General features: G+C 40.6%; 1 protein-coding gene across 1 annotated transcript in view; it reads right to left on the bottom strand.

Moving 5' to 3' along the window:
* PDE1C (phosphodiesterase 1C) overlaps positions 1 to 13,744 on the bottom strand; it is a 289,933-nt gene that overhangs the window by 32,992 nt on the left and 243,197 nt on the right. The window contains exons 15-17 of the mRNA XM_036406364.1: positions 12,198 to 12,299; positions 10,782 to 10,902; positions 631 to 712 (exon numbers count right to left, since the gene is read on the bottom strand). Coding sequence (XP_036262257.1) covers positions 631 to 712; positions 10,782 to 10,902; positions 12,198 to 12,299 — 305 coding nt within the window. The remainder of the gene's footprint in view (positions 1 to 630; positions 713 to 10,781; positions 10,903 to 12,197; positions 12,300 to 13,744) is intronic.

The following is a 13,744-nucleotide window of genomic DNA, read 5'->3' as shown; positions in this document are numbered from 1 at the left end:
GTTCTCTTCATTGTACCAAGCCCCCTGAATAGTTTTACTAGCCCCTCTTGTTCTTTCACTAAATGTGAGGCTTGTTGCCTCATGCTTCCCCTACTTTTTCACTCAGTAACTGAAGAAGAGGTAGAGAAAGTGCTGTTAGCGACTCTGTAAAAAGGTCTCTTTTTCTGAATTGGTGGCACAGAAAAAGATTTGCTGGTTGCTTGGCTTCAGAGAAAAATAATGTTTGGTTTAAAGCATCGGGAGGGAAAGGGTGAAAGGAATAAAATATTTTGTCCAGGTCATCAAAGGAACTGACATTACATTTTCATATACACCAATGACATTCATTCACATGATATTCTCATGTGTGCCCTGTCTTCACAAATCACAAAATCATGGAGTGAGTGTCTTAACCAGGTACTGTAGTTATTTCTGCAAACACATCAGAGGTAATTTGAATACTGTATTGGAACCATCACCATAAATTTAATGACTCCTCTTTGAATTGTTGATCTGGGGAAAATAATGCCATTGTGCCTTATTTCCTCTCTTTAACATAATTCCAAATTATATTACTAGGATCTTAGTACTATTGAGAAGATGAAGTTTTTCTTTTAAAATGCTACCTTGTATGCACCAAAAGGGACATACCTATTTGAGACTGAGCAACCATAGTAGATGTCCGATCACATAGAGGAGAGAAGGGCAGCCCTAGTTCTGCTTCCTTGTCACCCTGGAGAAAAAAATTTGAGAAGAAATTTTAAAAAGACAAGACACATTGCACTTTTACAAGACACTATATTATGTCATGACTGTAAAAGCCTCTCATTTTACTTTCTTTAATTAAGTTTGGATTTTGTTTAGATTGGGGTTTTTTAGCATAAATTGTGGAGAATTTGAGTCTCGATGGAAAAGTTATAGTCCAAGGAGAACTTAGTGAATTAAGCATCTTGATTCCAGTGACTTTTCATTAGACCTTTCCCTGCTTGTTTAGTACTTCTATGCACCAACTAAAAACCCCTTGAGCACAAGAATGCTTCTCACTGCAGTTCTCCAGAGAGCTCGGTTCTCAGAGCAAATCTTTGATGAGCAAACATCACTGTCAGGACTGATTTTTCAGGGCTTGCAGTTCTTTGTATGTCTTTTATATAAGACTGGCTGGATGCAGATTAGTAATTTTTTCCAAAGAAAACACTAAGTTTTCTATGAGAAAGTAACCTGCTTGGTGGATGTTAGGACAAGCTGTGGACATTGTCTACCCAGATATCTCCAAGACTTTTTATATGGTTTCCAATAGCCTCCTCCTAAAGACGTTGATGCATTATAGTATAGACAAGTGGTCCATGCAGCAGGTGGGGAACTAACTGACAGGCCCCAGTTTATCAGCAAGTGGTGGTAAGTAGCGTTTTTCAAACTTGCAACCTGTCACAAGTGGGATACTCCAGTATTCAATACTGGACCCAATGTTGTTTAATATCTTTACAAATGATCTGGATGATGGGATCAAGTGTACCCTGGTGAAGTTTGCTGATGGTACCAAACCAAGTGGGAAATGGAACACTTCTAAGGGGAGAGTCATCCTGCAGGTAGAGCTGGATAGGCTGGAAGAGTGGGCTTACAAGAACCTTATGAAGTTCAACAGGGACAAATGTAAGGTGATACCCCTGGGAAAACATAATCTAGGACCACAACACAGGCTGGGAACAACCCAACTGAGGAGCAGCTCTGTGGAAAAGGACCTGAGGGTCCTGTTGGACTAAAAGCTAATACAAATGTGGTGCTCTGGTGAAGAAAACAACAGAATTTTGGGCTGCATCAACAAGGGCATCACCAGCAGAGATAGTGAAATCATTATTCCACTCTACTCAGCACCTGCCAGGTCACAGCTGGAATACAGTGCTCAGTTTTGGTCCTCCCATGCAAAAAAAAAAAAAAAAGTGGATAGGCTGGAGAGTGTCAAGAGAAGGGCTACAGAGATGATGAAGCAACTGTGAAGCCTGTCATGTAAGAAAGGGCTGAGAGAACTGCAGCCCTTGCTGCAATTGTTAAGCCTTCAGAAAAGAAAACTTAAAAGAGACCTTATCACCAGGTTCCAGTATTTAAAGGGTGGCTACAAAGAAGATGGAGACCCCCACTTTACAAGGAGGCACATGGAAAGATATGGGGTAATGGATACAAGTTACTCCTGAAGAGATTCTGATTAGACACAGGACAAAAAAATTTCCCAATGAGATCAGCCACTAAAATGATCCACCCAGGGGAGTGGTGGATTCCCCAGCATTGGACACTCTGAAGATTCAGCTGTACAAGGTGCTGAATCATCTAGACTGTGCTTTTGCTGAGAAAGGTTGGACCAGATGATCCTTCAGCTTCCTTCCAACCTGGTATTCTATGATGCTGTGAATATAACATTTCACATTACCTTTAGATTACATATACATTTTAACTACATAAATCCAAGCATGCCTACCAGCCCTTGGAAGTGAAAGTCCTTTTCTAGAATCACAAGATGGTAGAAGATCAAGTGTTATAACCCCATATTTCCCAGTTTTCCAGTTTTTCAAGTCACACGGTCCAAAAGGCCTGTTATTTTAATTCAGTCACTCTATAACATTGCTTTCTGTTGAGAAGATATGTTTAGGATGACACAGCTGCAGTACTCCCACAGAGCATTCAAATTTAAATAGCCTGTGAAATATACTATAAAATAATTTACTTAAATTAGCAGGTCATTATAATTATGCTGAACTTCTTGCCAGTGTTCTGACTAATGTCAAATAGAAGCTAAAATATTCAGGAAACATAGGCAGAGAAAGGCTTCCGTGGATATCAGAGCTGAATTCTTATTTTTGTTAATATAACATACATAAAAGGGGTGCATATTTTCTGTTAGGATTTTGTGTGGAACAACAAGCAATAGTATCCTTCTATTGTAGAACAATTCTGATTTATGTTAGGAGCCTGATATACAAATATCAGGGTAAAACACAAACTAAACACAGAAATATTTCTAAGTAACATTCCTTTACTGTGTCAGCTGTGTCACTCAGAAAAAACATCTCTCAATGCCAACTCACAATTCTTCTCTTGCTCCTTAGACCTTCTAAAAACCACAGTGGCTAATTATCTTGGAAAGAACGCCTGCCTGCCTTTGTGACTGCTCAGAAAGACACTTGGTTTCTAAGCTGTTTGAGCAGCTTCCTAATGGCTAGCTAAAATGCATTTGTAGAACTAATTCATTAAGGTTTGCTTTAAGAGATGCTCAAACATGTTGAGTATAAAAAACCCTGGTTTTTTACTTAGAATCTTTCATATCTACAGCATGGTCACTTGATGTATCAAGACCTATGCCATGCCACATCTAAAAATACTGGGAAATCAACAGAGCTGGGGATCTTTTCTAATATAGGTTAAGTCAGGCTTTATGTCTCTGAAGAACACTTAGCAGAAGGGAAAGGAAAGGGTCTGCAATAAGTGACCATAAGGAAATACATTTCCAATCCTAGGTCAAGCAGGTTCATTACAACCATAGTCCCCTTGGCTAGTAGTAGTTCTCAATATCATGGTTTAGGGACAGTATTCTCCAATTTAGTGCTCCCACTAAAAACTTTAAAACTCACTACTTGCTCACTCCCTATTTCCCATTCCACTCCCTCTGCAGTGAAAGGTTGGAAAGGAGAATTGAAGGCATAAAAAAAGATACAGAATTAGGAACAATCTCTCGGAAACAGCAATGAGGTAAGAAAACAAACCGTAATTGCAACAATATGAATAGCAAAATTGTACAAAGAACAGCAAGTGATTCACATGCAGATGCTCAGCATGGAGCCCAACCTGACTGCTACCACACTATCCCAACCCAGAAGAAAGCCCTTCCCCCATCTCAGGAAAATTAGGTGAAGTGGTATAGAATAACCTACAGGTCCTAGCCATCCCTCCTCTGGCTGCTGTAAAAATTACCCTGTCCTGTTTGAACCAGAACAGTACCCACTCCTTATTCTGTACCATTTTCATTATGCCCAGATCTTACACTTTCCAACTATATATTTATATTGTTTTAGAGAAAATATATATATCTGTATGTGTTTACAAGCACTATTATAATTTTTGTAGTCAATGGCCATCCCTCCAAGACATCTGTTGAGTTGATTTAGTCCATGACTGTTGATTCTATCCGTCCTAGATGTCTTCAAGGGCAGGAGGGCTGGTGTGCTGTTGGGTGTGTGCAAGATGCATCAGGAGGTCACAACTGATACATCTGGAACAGTCTATATCCACTGTTCATGGTGCTTATGGCAGACAGTGGCAGTGTCATTCAGCAGCCAGTATCATACAATTCGAAGTTACAGACTGTTCTCACCCAGAAATCAAATCCCTTCAAGTTAATGTTTCCCTGTCACTGCATTACACACCAAGTGCACCCAGATCCTTCAGCAAAACAATCCCACATGTGCTTGAAGCAGCCAAAGCCAAACTTCTTTCCAAACATATTCCTCATATGCACCACAATGACTTTGCCCCCTTATATGGTATGTGGAGGTTTTAATTGCACAGGAGCAGCTCAATTAGTGGGGCCTCTAGTATGGACTAACCAGATGGCCTCCACAGTATGTAGATCCTAATCCTTGAATATCCCACCACCTATTGCTTTCTGCATGTTTTTTAACGGCCCGTTTTACCATTCAATATTCCTACAGGCTGGTGCGTGATAGTGAATATGATACACCCACTCCATACCATGATTTCTGGCCCAGGTGTCTATGAGGTGATTTTTAAAATTAGTCCTGTTGTCTGACTCAGTTCTTTCTGGGGTGTCATGTTGCCACAGAACTTGTTTTTCAAGGCCCAGGATGGCATTACAGCAGTGAGCACATCTCCAGTGGTTGTTTCCACTACTGTAAGTACATACTACCTAGTGGGTTTGAGCAAGTGTATTGTAAACAATCTCCCTGGCCTCCCCATATTTATATTTCAACCATTGTCCCCCCATACCACAGAGGCTTTACGCACTTGGCCTCCTTGACTGCAGTGCATATTTCACAGTTGTGGATAACCTGAGAGATAGGATCCATGGTTAAATCCACCCTCAGTTACAAGCCCATCTCCTCCCTGCTGCATCTCTTCCTTGATGACCTGAGGTATCATGGGCCCACCGAGCCAGAAATAATACACCTTTATTCTGCCAATTCAGTTCCACCTGAGACACTTTAATCTTGGCAGCTCAATCCACTCATCCATTGTTGCATTGCTCTTCAGTAACCCTATTCTTGGGTATACTTGCATCTACATGACTTAGCTTTACAAGCCAGGCAGCAGGGTCTTGCCACATTTCAGCAGTCCAGATGGGTTTACTCCACACATCCAACTGGTCTTTTTCCATTGGTCTGTGGGCCACCCTCACAGAGCATTTGTTACCATCCACAAATCAGTGTAGAGGTAGAGCGCTGGCACTTTGTCTCATTCAGAAAAATCTAAAGCCAGCTGGACATCTAACAACTCTGCAGCCTAGATCCACTTTGTCTAATTGCTGCAACTCATCACATAGAACTCCATACAATAGCTTTTGATTTTCAGCATATTCCTAAAAACAGCCATCAGTAAAGAGTGCATATCACTTTTCATTTTCTGGTAGCTGATTATATATGGTGGGAGCTCCTCAGCACATGTCATCTTTTCCTCCTCCAATGATGATAATAGTCTAAAATTTTTGCCTTGAAGCCAATTCGTGATTTGTGGTTTTGCCTTCAGGCCAATATCCCTGGGCAATTAAGGGTTTCTATTTGAGCTTTCTGAGTGATCAGCACAGACCACTTAGCATGCATCTGAATGTGTGAAGAGGACTTTCCTTTTCAATATCCAGCCTAAAACAGACTACCAGGGTGCCACGAAGAGCTGTACTTCAGTGACAATCACTTCTGAAGCAGTTAGAACTCCTCCTTCATAAACTGCTCTTTTTCAGTTGAGGCATAACAGGCCTCATATCCTTTGTATTCCAGACTCCAGAATCACAGGGGTTTTCTTCAAGTCTCCCAGGGTACCTTTAGCCAGAGATTCAGGAAGGATCATGCTCCCTGGCTGCAGTGTACAGCACATTTTTCACATTTTGTCCTACCCTAACTGGGCCTATTGCTCCCAAGGAATCTCCTGTTTAATTTGTTACAAATCTTGTTGCTGTTCAGGACCCCACTTAAAATATTTCTTCTTCTGGGTCATTTGTTAGAGAGGGTTTACAATCTGATTGTAATCTGGAATATGCATCCTTCTGAAACCCACAGTACTGAGGAAAGCTTGTATTTCCTTCTTGCTGGCTGGTGGGGACATAGCTGCTATGTTTTTGACCCTATCCACTGGAATCTGATGATATCCATTTTGCTATTTTACTCCTAAAACCTGATGTTCCTGGGTAGGTCCCTTGACTTTGCTTTATGGCAAAATTGACCTTCAGGAGGATGTGGATTATATTCCTTTTTCCAAAAAACCCTCTCTGTTGTGTTGCACCATACAATAATGTCATCAACGTGTTGCAAGTGTTCTGGAGCCCCACTCTCTTGAAGTTTAGTCTGAATCAGTCCATGGCAAATAGTGGGGCTGTGCTTCCACTCCTGGGGTCATCAGTTTCAGGTGTAGGGGACACCCCTCCAGGTAAAAGCAAACTGTGGCCTGCATTCTCTTGACAAAGAAATGGAGAAAAACACATTAGTAATGTAGATGATGGTACCATCTTGCTGTCTTGGACTCCAGATCATCCTTAAATTCCAACATATCCATCACAGCAGCTCTCAGTGCTGGTGTGACTGTTTTCAGGATACAATTGTCCACTGTCAGTCTCCACTGGACTTATGCACTGGCCATATGGGGCTATTAAAGGGTGAGTGAATCTTGCTGACCACTCCCTGTCTCTCCAGTTCATGAATCATCTCATGAATGAGGGTCACGGAGTCCCAGTTGGTGCAGTATTGTTGATAATGCACTGTTGTGGCAGTGATCAGTTCCTGTTGCTCTTTGACCCTCTGCAGTACCACAGCAGAAGGGTCCTTTGAGAGACCAGGCACGGTGTTCAGCTGTCTAATTTCCTCTGTCTCCACAGAAGCTTTCCCAAAAGCCCAACAATGCCCTCTTGGGTCCTTGAAATACCCCCTCCGAGTGAACCTATGCCAAGGACACTCAGGACCTCTAGGCCAATCAGAATGGGGTATTTCTGCCTTTTGTTTCCAGTACATTCACCTGTTGGGATCCCCCTGTCACCACAGACACAGAGATAGATTCTGTCTGTAATATATAATGTAAAGTAATTCATGCTTAGGGGGGAAAAGTATAAAAATAAAAACTGTAAAATAAATTTAACATCCAACAAGCCTCTGACCACAGACAACCTGGAGACAGATTACCACACTGAAGTTACAAAACTCCTGGTGGCAGCAGGAGAAGAATGCTTCATTTACTAATCAAAGAATGTGGCTGTCATGGAGATGGGCTTCCCTGGAACCATGAGGGAACACCCAAGGATGATCAGCGCTTGATAAGTAACAACAATCAAGATAACCAAAGTCATCGAGAAACATACATCTGAATACACGACTTCCCCTGACATGATCAGTGCCTGCCACTACCCAGGAAACAGCAATTGTCCAGCCCTGCACAGTAAAATTTTAGAAACTTCATACATATGCAGGGTAACAAAAGAAATCAGGGCACCTCTGCCTCAGGGATAAAAAACTGTATAAAACAGCCTTGCTGGAGACGGCATTTGTGAACAGAGGGAGATCTGATGCGACAGAAGTTGGATCTAGGTTCATCCAGTGTCGATACCAGGCCTGACACTGTCTCTTTGACTGTGGCTTCCGAGGACCATATCTTCAGTCGCGAAAATAAAATCTTTTGCATTTATTAATTTGGCTTTCTTGTTGATCATTTATAACATGTCCCTATAGATCTTGATGGAATCAGGGTACAGGTGTGCCAGTGTCAACTAAAGCCTTATACTCTTGCAGGTCTGATGCACAAAGCCATCAATCAGATCCATACAGTCCAATTGATCAGGTTGTCCCTTTCCTCCTGCTGGAGGCAGAGCCCCTCTAGTTCTAGTCATAGTAGTCATTGTTCATGTCTTGTAAATGTGAACTGGATGTCCTTTCAAGAGGATCAGAAGAATGGATTCCATTCCATTGTGTCTGACAACTAGCCCACTGGAAACTGGAGCAGCATTTATGCTTGAAGAATTTTCTGTGGTGGTTGTCCTTCCTCTCAATTCACACACTTGTGCTGCTAGGGTAGGGGTGGGTTTTCCATCCCACTTCCTCATGTCTTCTCTGGGGTCAGGTAAAACTGCAGGTTATCTCATGGTGTGTGCCTTTTCTCTCGAGCCATTGAGTGCATGTTTCCAATAGCAGAGACTGTGGCCCATACTGGAGGGACATAGGACATTTCCCCTCAAACATGCTTGAATTTTTTGAGTCTGTCCGCAGTCAGGAAGGAAATAAATTATTTTATATTGCCATAGTAGTGTAGTCACCTGAAGCCCTCTTTATTATCTTTCCTTCATTGATATCCATGCTGATGAGTTTGTGTACAACAAGAGTGTGCTGCATACAAACTTCTACCACGTGGATTGTGTAAGCTGGACCTGATCTGAGTTGCAAGGGACTGCTTGTTACTTGCACCCTTAGAGGTTACCTGCAGTGCAGCTAATTCTTTCAGGTACTAGATACATTTCTCCACAGCTTTCCCCCTGCTTGACCACACTACTAGAACGTACTGGGAAGAATTAATACCTTTCTCTCACACTTGATGGGAGTTGCTCCAGAGGCTAAGAGTTTCTGTTCTCTTCCCAATCCCTTTGTCAATGCCCACACCCCAGGACAGGGATCCCAGTTGCATGGCTTCACTACCAGAGTTTGGTACCACAACCTTGTGAACAGATCAAGCAACACTGTGACCACTCCATACATAGTAAACCTAATGCCTAGATCAAATTTGTTTCCAATACTCTGTGGCCACATCTGTTGTTATCTCAATTCTTTGAGTCCCACAGTGGGTGCCAAAGTAGGCTGTTTTGGTTTAAGAATGGTATTCTTAAATTTAGTACTCCCACCAAAAAACTCCAAACCATGACTGCTCACTGCTCACTGCTCACTTACTCCTCTCTTCCCCTTTCCCTGCCCCTCCCCCTGCAGTGGGCTGGAAAGGACAATTGGAGGCACAAAGGTAAAGATTAGCAATTAAAATAACAATAATCTACTGGAAACAGCAATGAGATAAGAAAATTCAAGAGAGAGGAAGTGATTCACATGCAAATGCTCACTGAACACCACCCCAACTCATAAAACAGCCCTTCCTTCATCCCTGGAAAATGAAGTGAGATAGAATAACCTCCAGATCCTAGCCATGCCATTTCTTGTCTACTACAAAAAGTAACTCTGTCATGGCCAGAACTAGGACAGCAATTTATGAGATGTGTGTTTTTCTTCTAATATTAGGTAGGGATGTACTCATTGATCTAGTACTCAATAACTTCAATGAACACAAGTCTATGCTTCGTGGTAAGCTTAATGGTTTTCCTGAAGAGGAAATTAGTGCTGCAGCTGAATTTGGAATTAGAATATGAGTTTTATATATACTGTTATCTAAAAAAAAAAAATCTATCTACTACATTAGGGTAGAATTTGTTGGCTGAAATTAAAATACTCTTTAAAACATGCAAAATTATAGATTGCCTTCATTACATGTGTAAAATAAATCAAAACTTGGAGGTTTTGTTGTCTCACATCCTAAAGTGAGGTAATCTTAATTTCCTCATAAGTCTTTGGCAATCATGTATTTTATCACATCTAGTATAACTTTGAGCTAGAAAAGCATAAATACGCACAGATTTTTCCTTAAATTCATGTTAACCTCATCCTACATGCATGAGCCTCCTGTGTGGCAAGACAGAATCAGTTGCAGGTATGAGCTATCTGCTTCCACCCAGTAAAACAATTCTTGGTTTGAAAAACAAACCAAAGGAATAATTTCAAAGCAAATTTTTGCAATATCCTTGTTAAAAAAGGGATTACTGCAGTGTCTTTAAAAACAGGTACCATTTTTTTAAATTGTCTGAGCTTTTAAAGAGTTGTCATATTTTTCCCTTTTGCATTTAGATTTACTATAAACATGAAGTTATCGGGCTTTGCAGAGAAAATAAGCACTTAAGTGCTAGCACTGCTTAGGTTAGCAATTCACACTGGAGAAAAGTATCCTATACACTCCTTAAGTGCTCTGTTTGCTTTTTTTTTTAATTCTTTACTTTTTATTAATCACTTAAGAACCATCACACAGAGCTCAATGATTTATCTAGATTTGTGGGTCTGTCAACAGGTGATCCACTATGAACGATAATTTTGATCAGTTCACTTCTTTTAAAGTAAGGGCAAAGTAAGCCTTTTTCACATCCATTGCAACAATGTAAGTAGAGTTCTCTAAAGTACAACTACACAAACATGGTTTTATGTTTCTAGAGCTGAGTGACATATATTCCATCTTTTCCTAATTTGAAAGACTTATTAGCTTCCCAAATTAGAATTTCTACTATGTAGATAATGTTTAAATCTATAGGGAATGTATCAGACACTAGCTTCCTATGCCTAAGAGGCATAATAGCCAGTGCTAATTGTGCTAGAGGAGAAAGCTCCATACCATCTGGGAGGTTCTTAAAAACATCAGAGAAAAAGAAACATATCCATGTTAATATTTTCCTACTTCCTTACCCAATCCTACACACTCCCTCTCAACTGCAGAAAATGAGAAAAGAACTTCCCTAGCTTTACCTGTCTGAAGAACTCCTCTAGCAGAGACATGGTCCAGCGATGATGGAGATCCCAGGCCTTCGCTGGATGACTGATATCTGCTGTATGTAATAGCAGTGATAAGGCTTTCGGCTTGTCAATTCTGAAAACCCAAAGGATCAAAAAAATTAATTGTCTGCTCTTGCAGGGAAGAATGACAAAAATCTTACCTACAGGAAAATAAGGTAATTATAATCTTTGGCCAGGATATTTGTGAAGTGGTTTCTTTGATCATAAAATCAGACAACTCTGAAAGACTGTCTTATTTCTCCAACATACATGATTCCTGGTTTAAAAGAGATACTAAGAAATGCAAAAAGAAATATTGCTCAGCCTTGCTCAGAAACTTTACAGGCTTGCTTGTCCTCACTAGCAGTCTTGAAGAGCTGCTGTGCTCCCCATTTAATCAGTGCTGTATTTTATGCAGCTTAGAAGAGAAAATGGTCCCTATCATCCCACTGTAATGAACAGTGGGGATGTCTGGGGCTCTGACAAATCTACACAATAACTGATAAATTTTTCTCTGATAGAAAACTAGTATGAGTACAGAAGGGAATCCTGACTTCACAGAAAAAAAGTGCTGGTGATTTCTGACAACCATAACCTAAGAGGCTAGCCCATGAACCCAGTAAATAATGCTTTCTTGGTATGAGTGGTCTCATTTTTAAATTCTGCTTTTTGGCTATCCAAAATGGTTGAAGGAGTTGTAGCTTTTGAGGGGATCAGATGGCTAGCAACACCCTGCTCTGATACAGGTATAATACTGATATAGATATAATTCTGATACAGGTATAATTCTGGTATAACTGTGTCCAGGGTGAATAACTGACCATCACTCAAGGCAATGTAGAAGGAATTTTTGAGGAAAAGCTGTGGACAAAATACTACAATGCCAAGTGGCATACTGGGAAGAAGAAAAGGCTTTCCCCATACTGCTCCATCTGTTATTTTTCAGCCCTTCCCTCAGTGGACCTCAAGTTTTCATCTGTTCTCTGTTTATTAAGAAGGTCCCTTTTGGGGGTGACAGCTGATACCATCTGCATAAGGGCAAAGTGCAAGTTATGTTTTGCAGGTCTTATAACCTAAGTCATACTCAATTATAGAGGTTACTCTAATGAATCCATGTGCTTGATGTTAACCACCAGGGAAATGCCCAATGAGGCTGGTCCCAACAATGGTGACATTTGAAAGCTTTGGGCCACCAGCACAGAATATAGATGTGCATGTAGGCATGTGCCCATCCCTTCATAAGTGAATTAATTCAAAGTTCACCAGCAGAAAGAAAATTGCTGTAGATATCAAAGAAAGAGAGGGCCTCTGGAGAGGTGCTTTTGAAGTTAAGCACATTGGCAAAGCACCAGCAGCCCCCTCACTGGGCTATGTTGTGAAATGACTCACCCTTCTGGTTGCTGCAAAGCATTCTTCATAGCTTTGATTTGCTGGAAGTGACAGGACATATCAGTAGCCAACACCATCTCAATGACTAGAGCTCTAAATTCCCTTTTGGATAGCATCACAGTGAAGGCAGCAAGGAAAGAGAAGCACAAAAACCACCATCAGACACACTCCAGTCTCTTTTGTTATCTGCAAATTATTGGCAGTAATGCTTTTGTATGTAACTCTTCATTCCTCTTTCAGGGATGGGGAAGAGGATGAAGGATTTTCTGCACAAACATAGAAATGGGAGTTATGCAAATGAAACCAGGTGGCTAATCTTTGGTAAGAGAAATATTAGATGTTTTCTGAAGAGCACATTGGTTTTAGTATTCCTTTTTCAATTAAGCAGAAACTTCCTAAATTGTTTTCTTCTCTACGGCATTCTTAGAAGGAAGGGAAAAGACTGTTTAAAGCCTCAGAATCAGGTACCTTGATTCAACTGGTCAATATGCATGTTTAAAGTTGTCATATGGTGTAAAATCACCACATTAAAAAAATTGCCTTGTATATATAATGCATATATGAAATAAAGACCTTTGAGAACCTGCACTACTTCCCTGCTATTATTAATTCAAAATATTCCTGTATGAGATTTTGTAAAGCAAACTTGCTGTCCTGTTTTTTGTTTTTTTCTGGACTAGAGTTGATTTTCTTCTTAACTAGTAAAATGCTGTGTTTTGGGTTTAATATGAGAATAATATTGATAACACACTTGATGATTTTGTTGTTGATAAGTAGTACTTACTCCAAAACACAGACTTTGGAGTTTCCCATACTCTGACAGTGAGCAGGTGCATAAGAAGCTGGGAGGGAGCATAACCAGGACAGGTGATCCAAACTGGCCAAAGGCATATTCTATATCATAGAACGTTATGCCCAATATATAAACTGGAGCCAGTGATCATTACTTGGTGACAGACTAGACATCAGTCAGCAGGAGGTGAGAAATGGTATTGTTCATCACTTGTTTCTCTTGGATGTTATTTCTCTCTCTCTCTCTCATATTTTCATTACTCTTATCATAATTATCATCATCATCACCATTAGTAGTAGTATTACAACAGTAGTTTAGGCTCCAGTTGAAATTTCTCTGAAGATGATATGGATGTTCTTAAAGAGTTTAAAATACCAGAATGTTCTGATCTAGCACACAATACAAATTTATTTTCTCTTTCTCTCAATTCAGTCTCTACAGATTACCAGAGGAAGAACAGCTCAAGTTTAGCATACCAGCTCAAGATTTTGAAGATTGAAATGGGTCAGCATTCATTTATAAACAAATCACTACTGTCCTTTTTAGGAATGTCTCACAAAGTATATTTTGATGATTCCTCTCTTGCTCATGGTAGCTGTGCTCAAATTCCAGTCCCAGGCCACCACAGTGTACAGGCCCAAGACTGCTGTGCTCACCTAGTCCCATGGGTGGCACATAATGGATGCTTCACAACCACAGCTCTGCAACACTGATGGTATCAGTCGGCCTTGATCTTCACCCCCTATAAACCACC

This window comes from Molothrus ater, chromosome 1 (assembly GCF_012460135.2).
Source record: "Molothrus ater isolate BHLD 08-10-18 breed brown headed cowbird chromosome 1, BPBGC_Mater_1.1, whole genome shotgun sequence".
Classification (NCBI taxonomy): domain Eukaryota; kingdom Metazoa; phylum Chordata; class Aves; order Passeriformes; family Icteridae; genus Molothrus; species Molothrus ater.
Note: the sequence above shows the minus strand (reverse complement) of the source record. Positions and strands in the feature narration are given on the sequence as shown.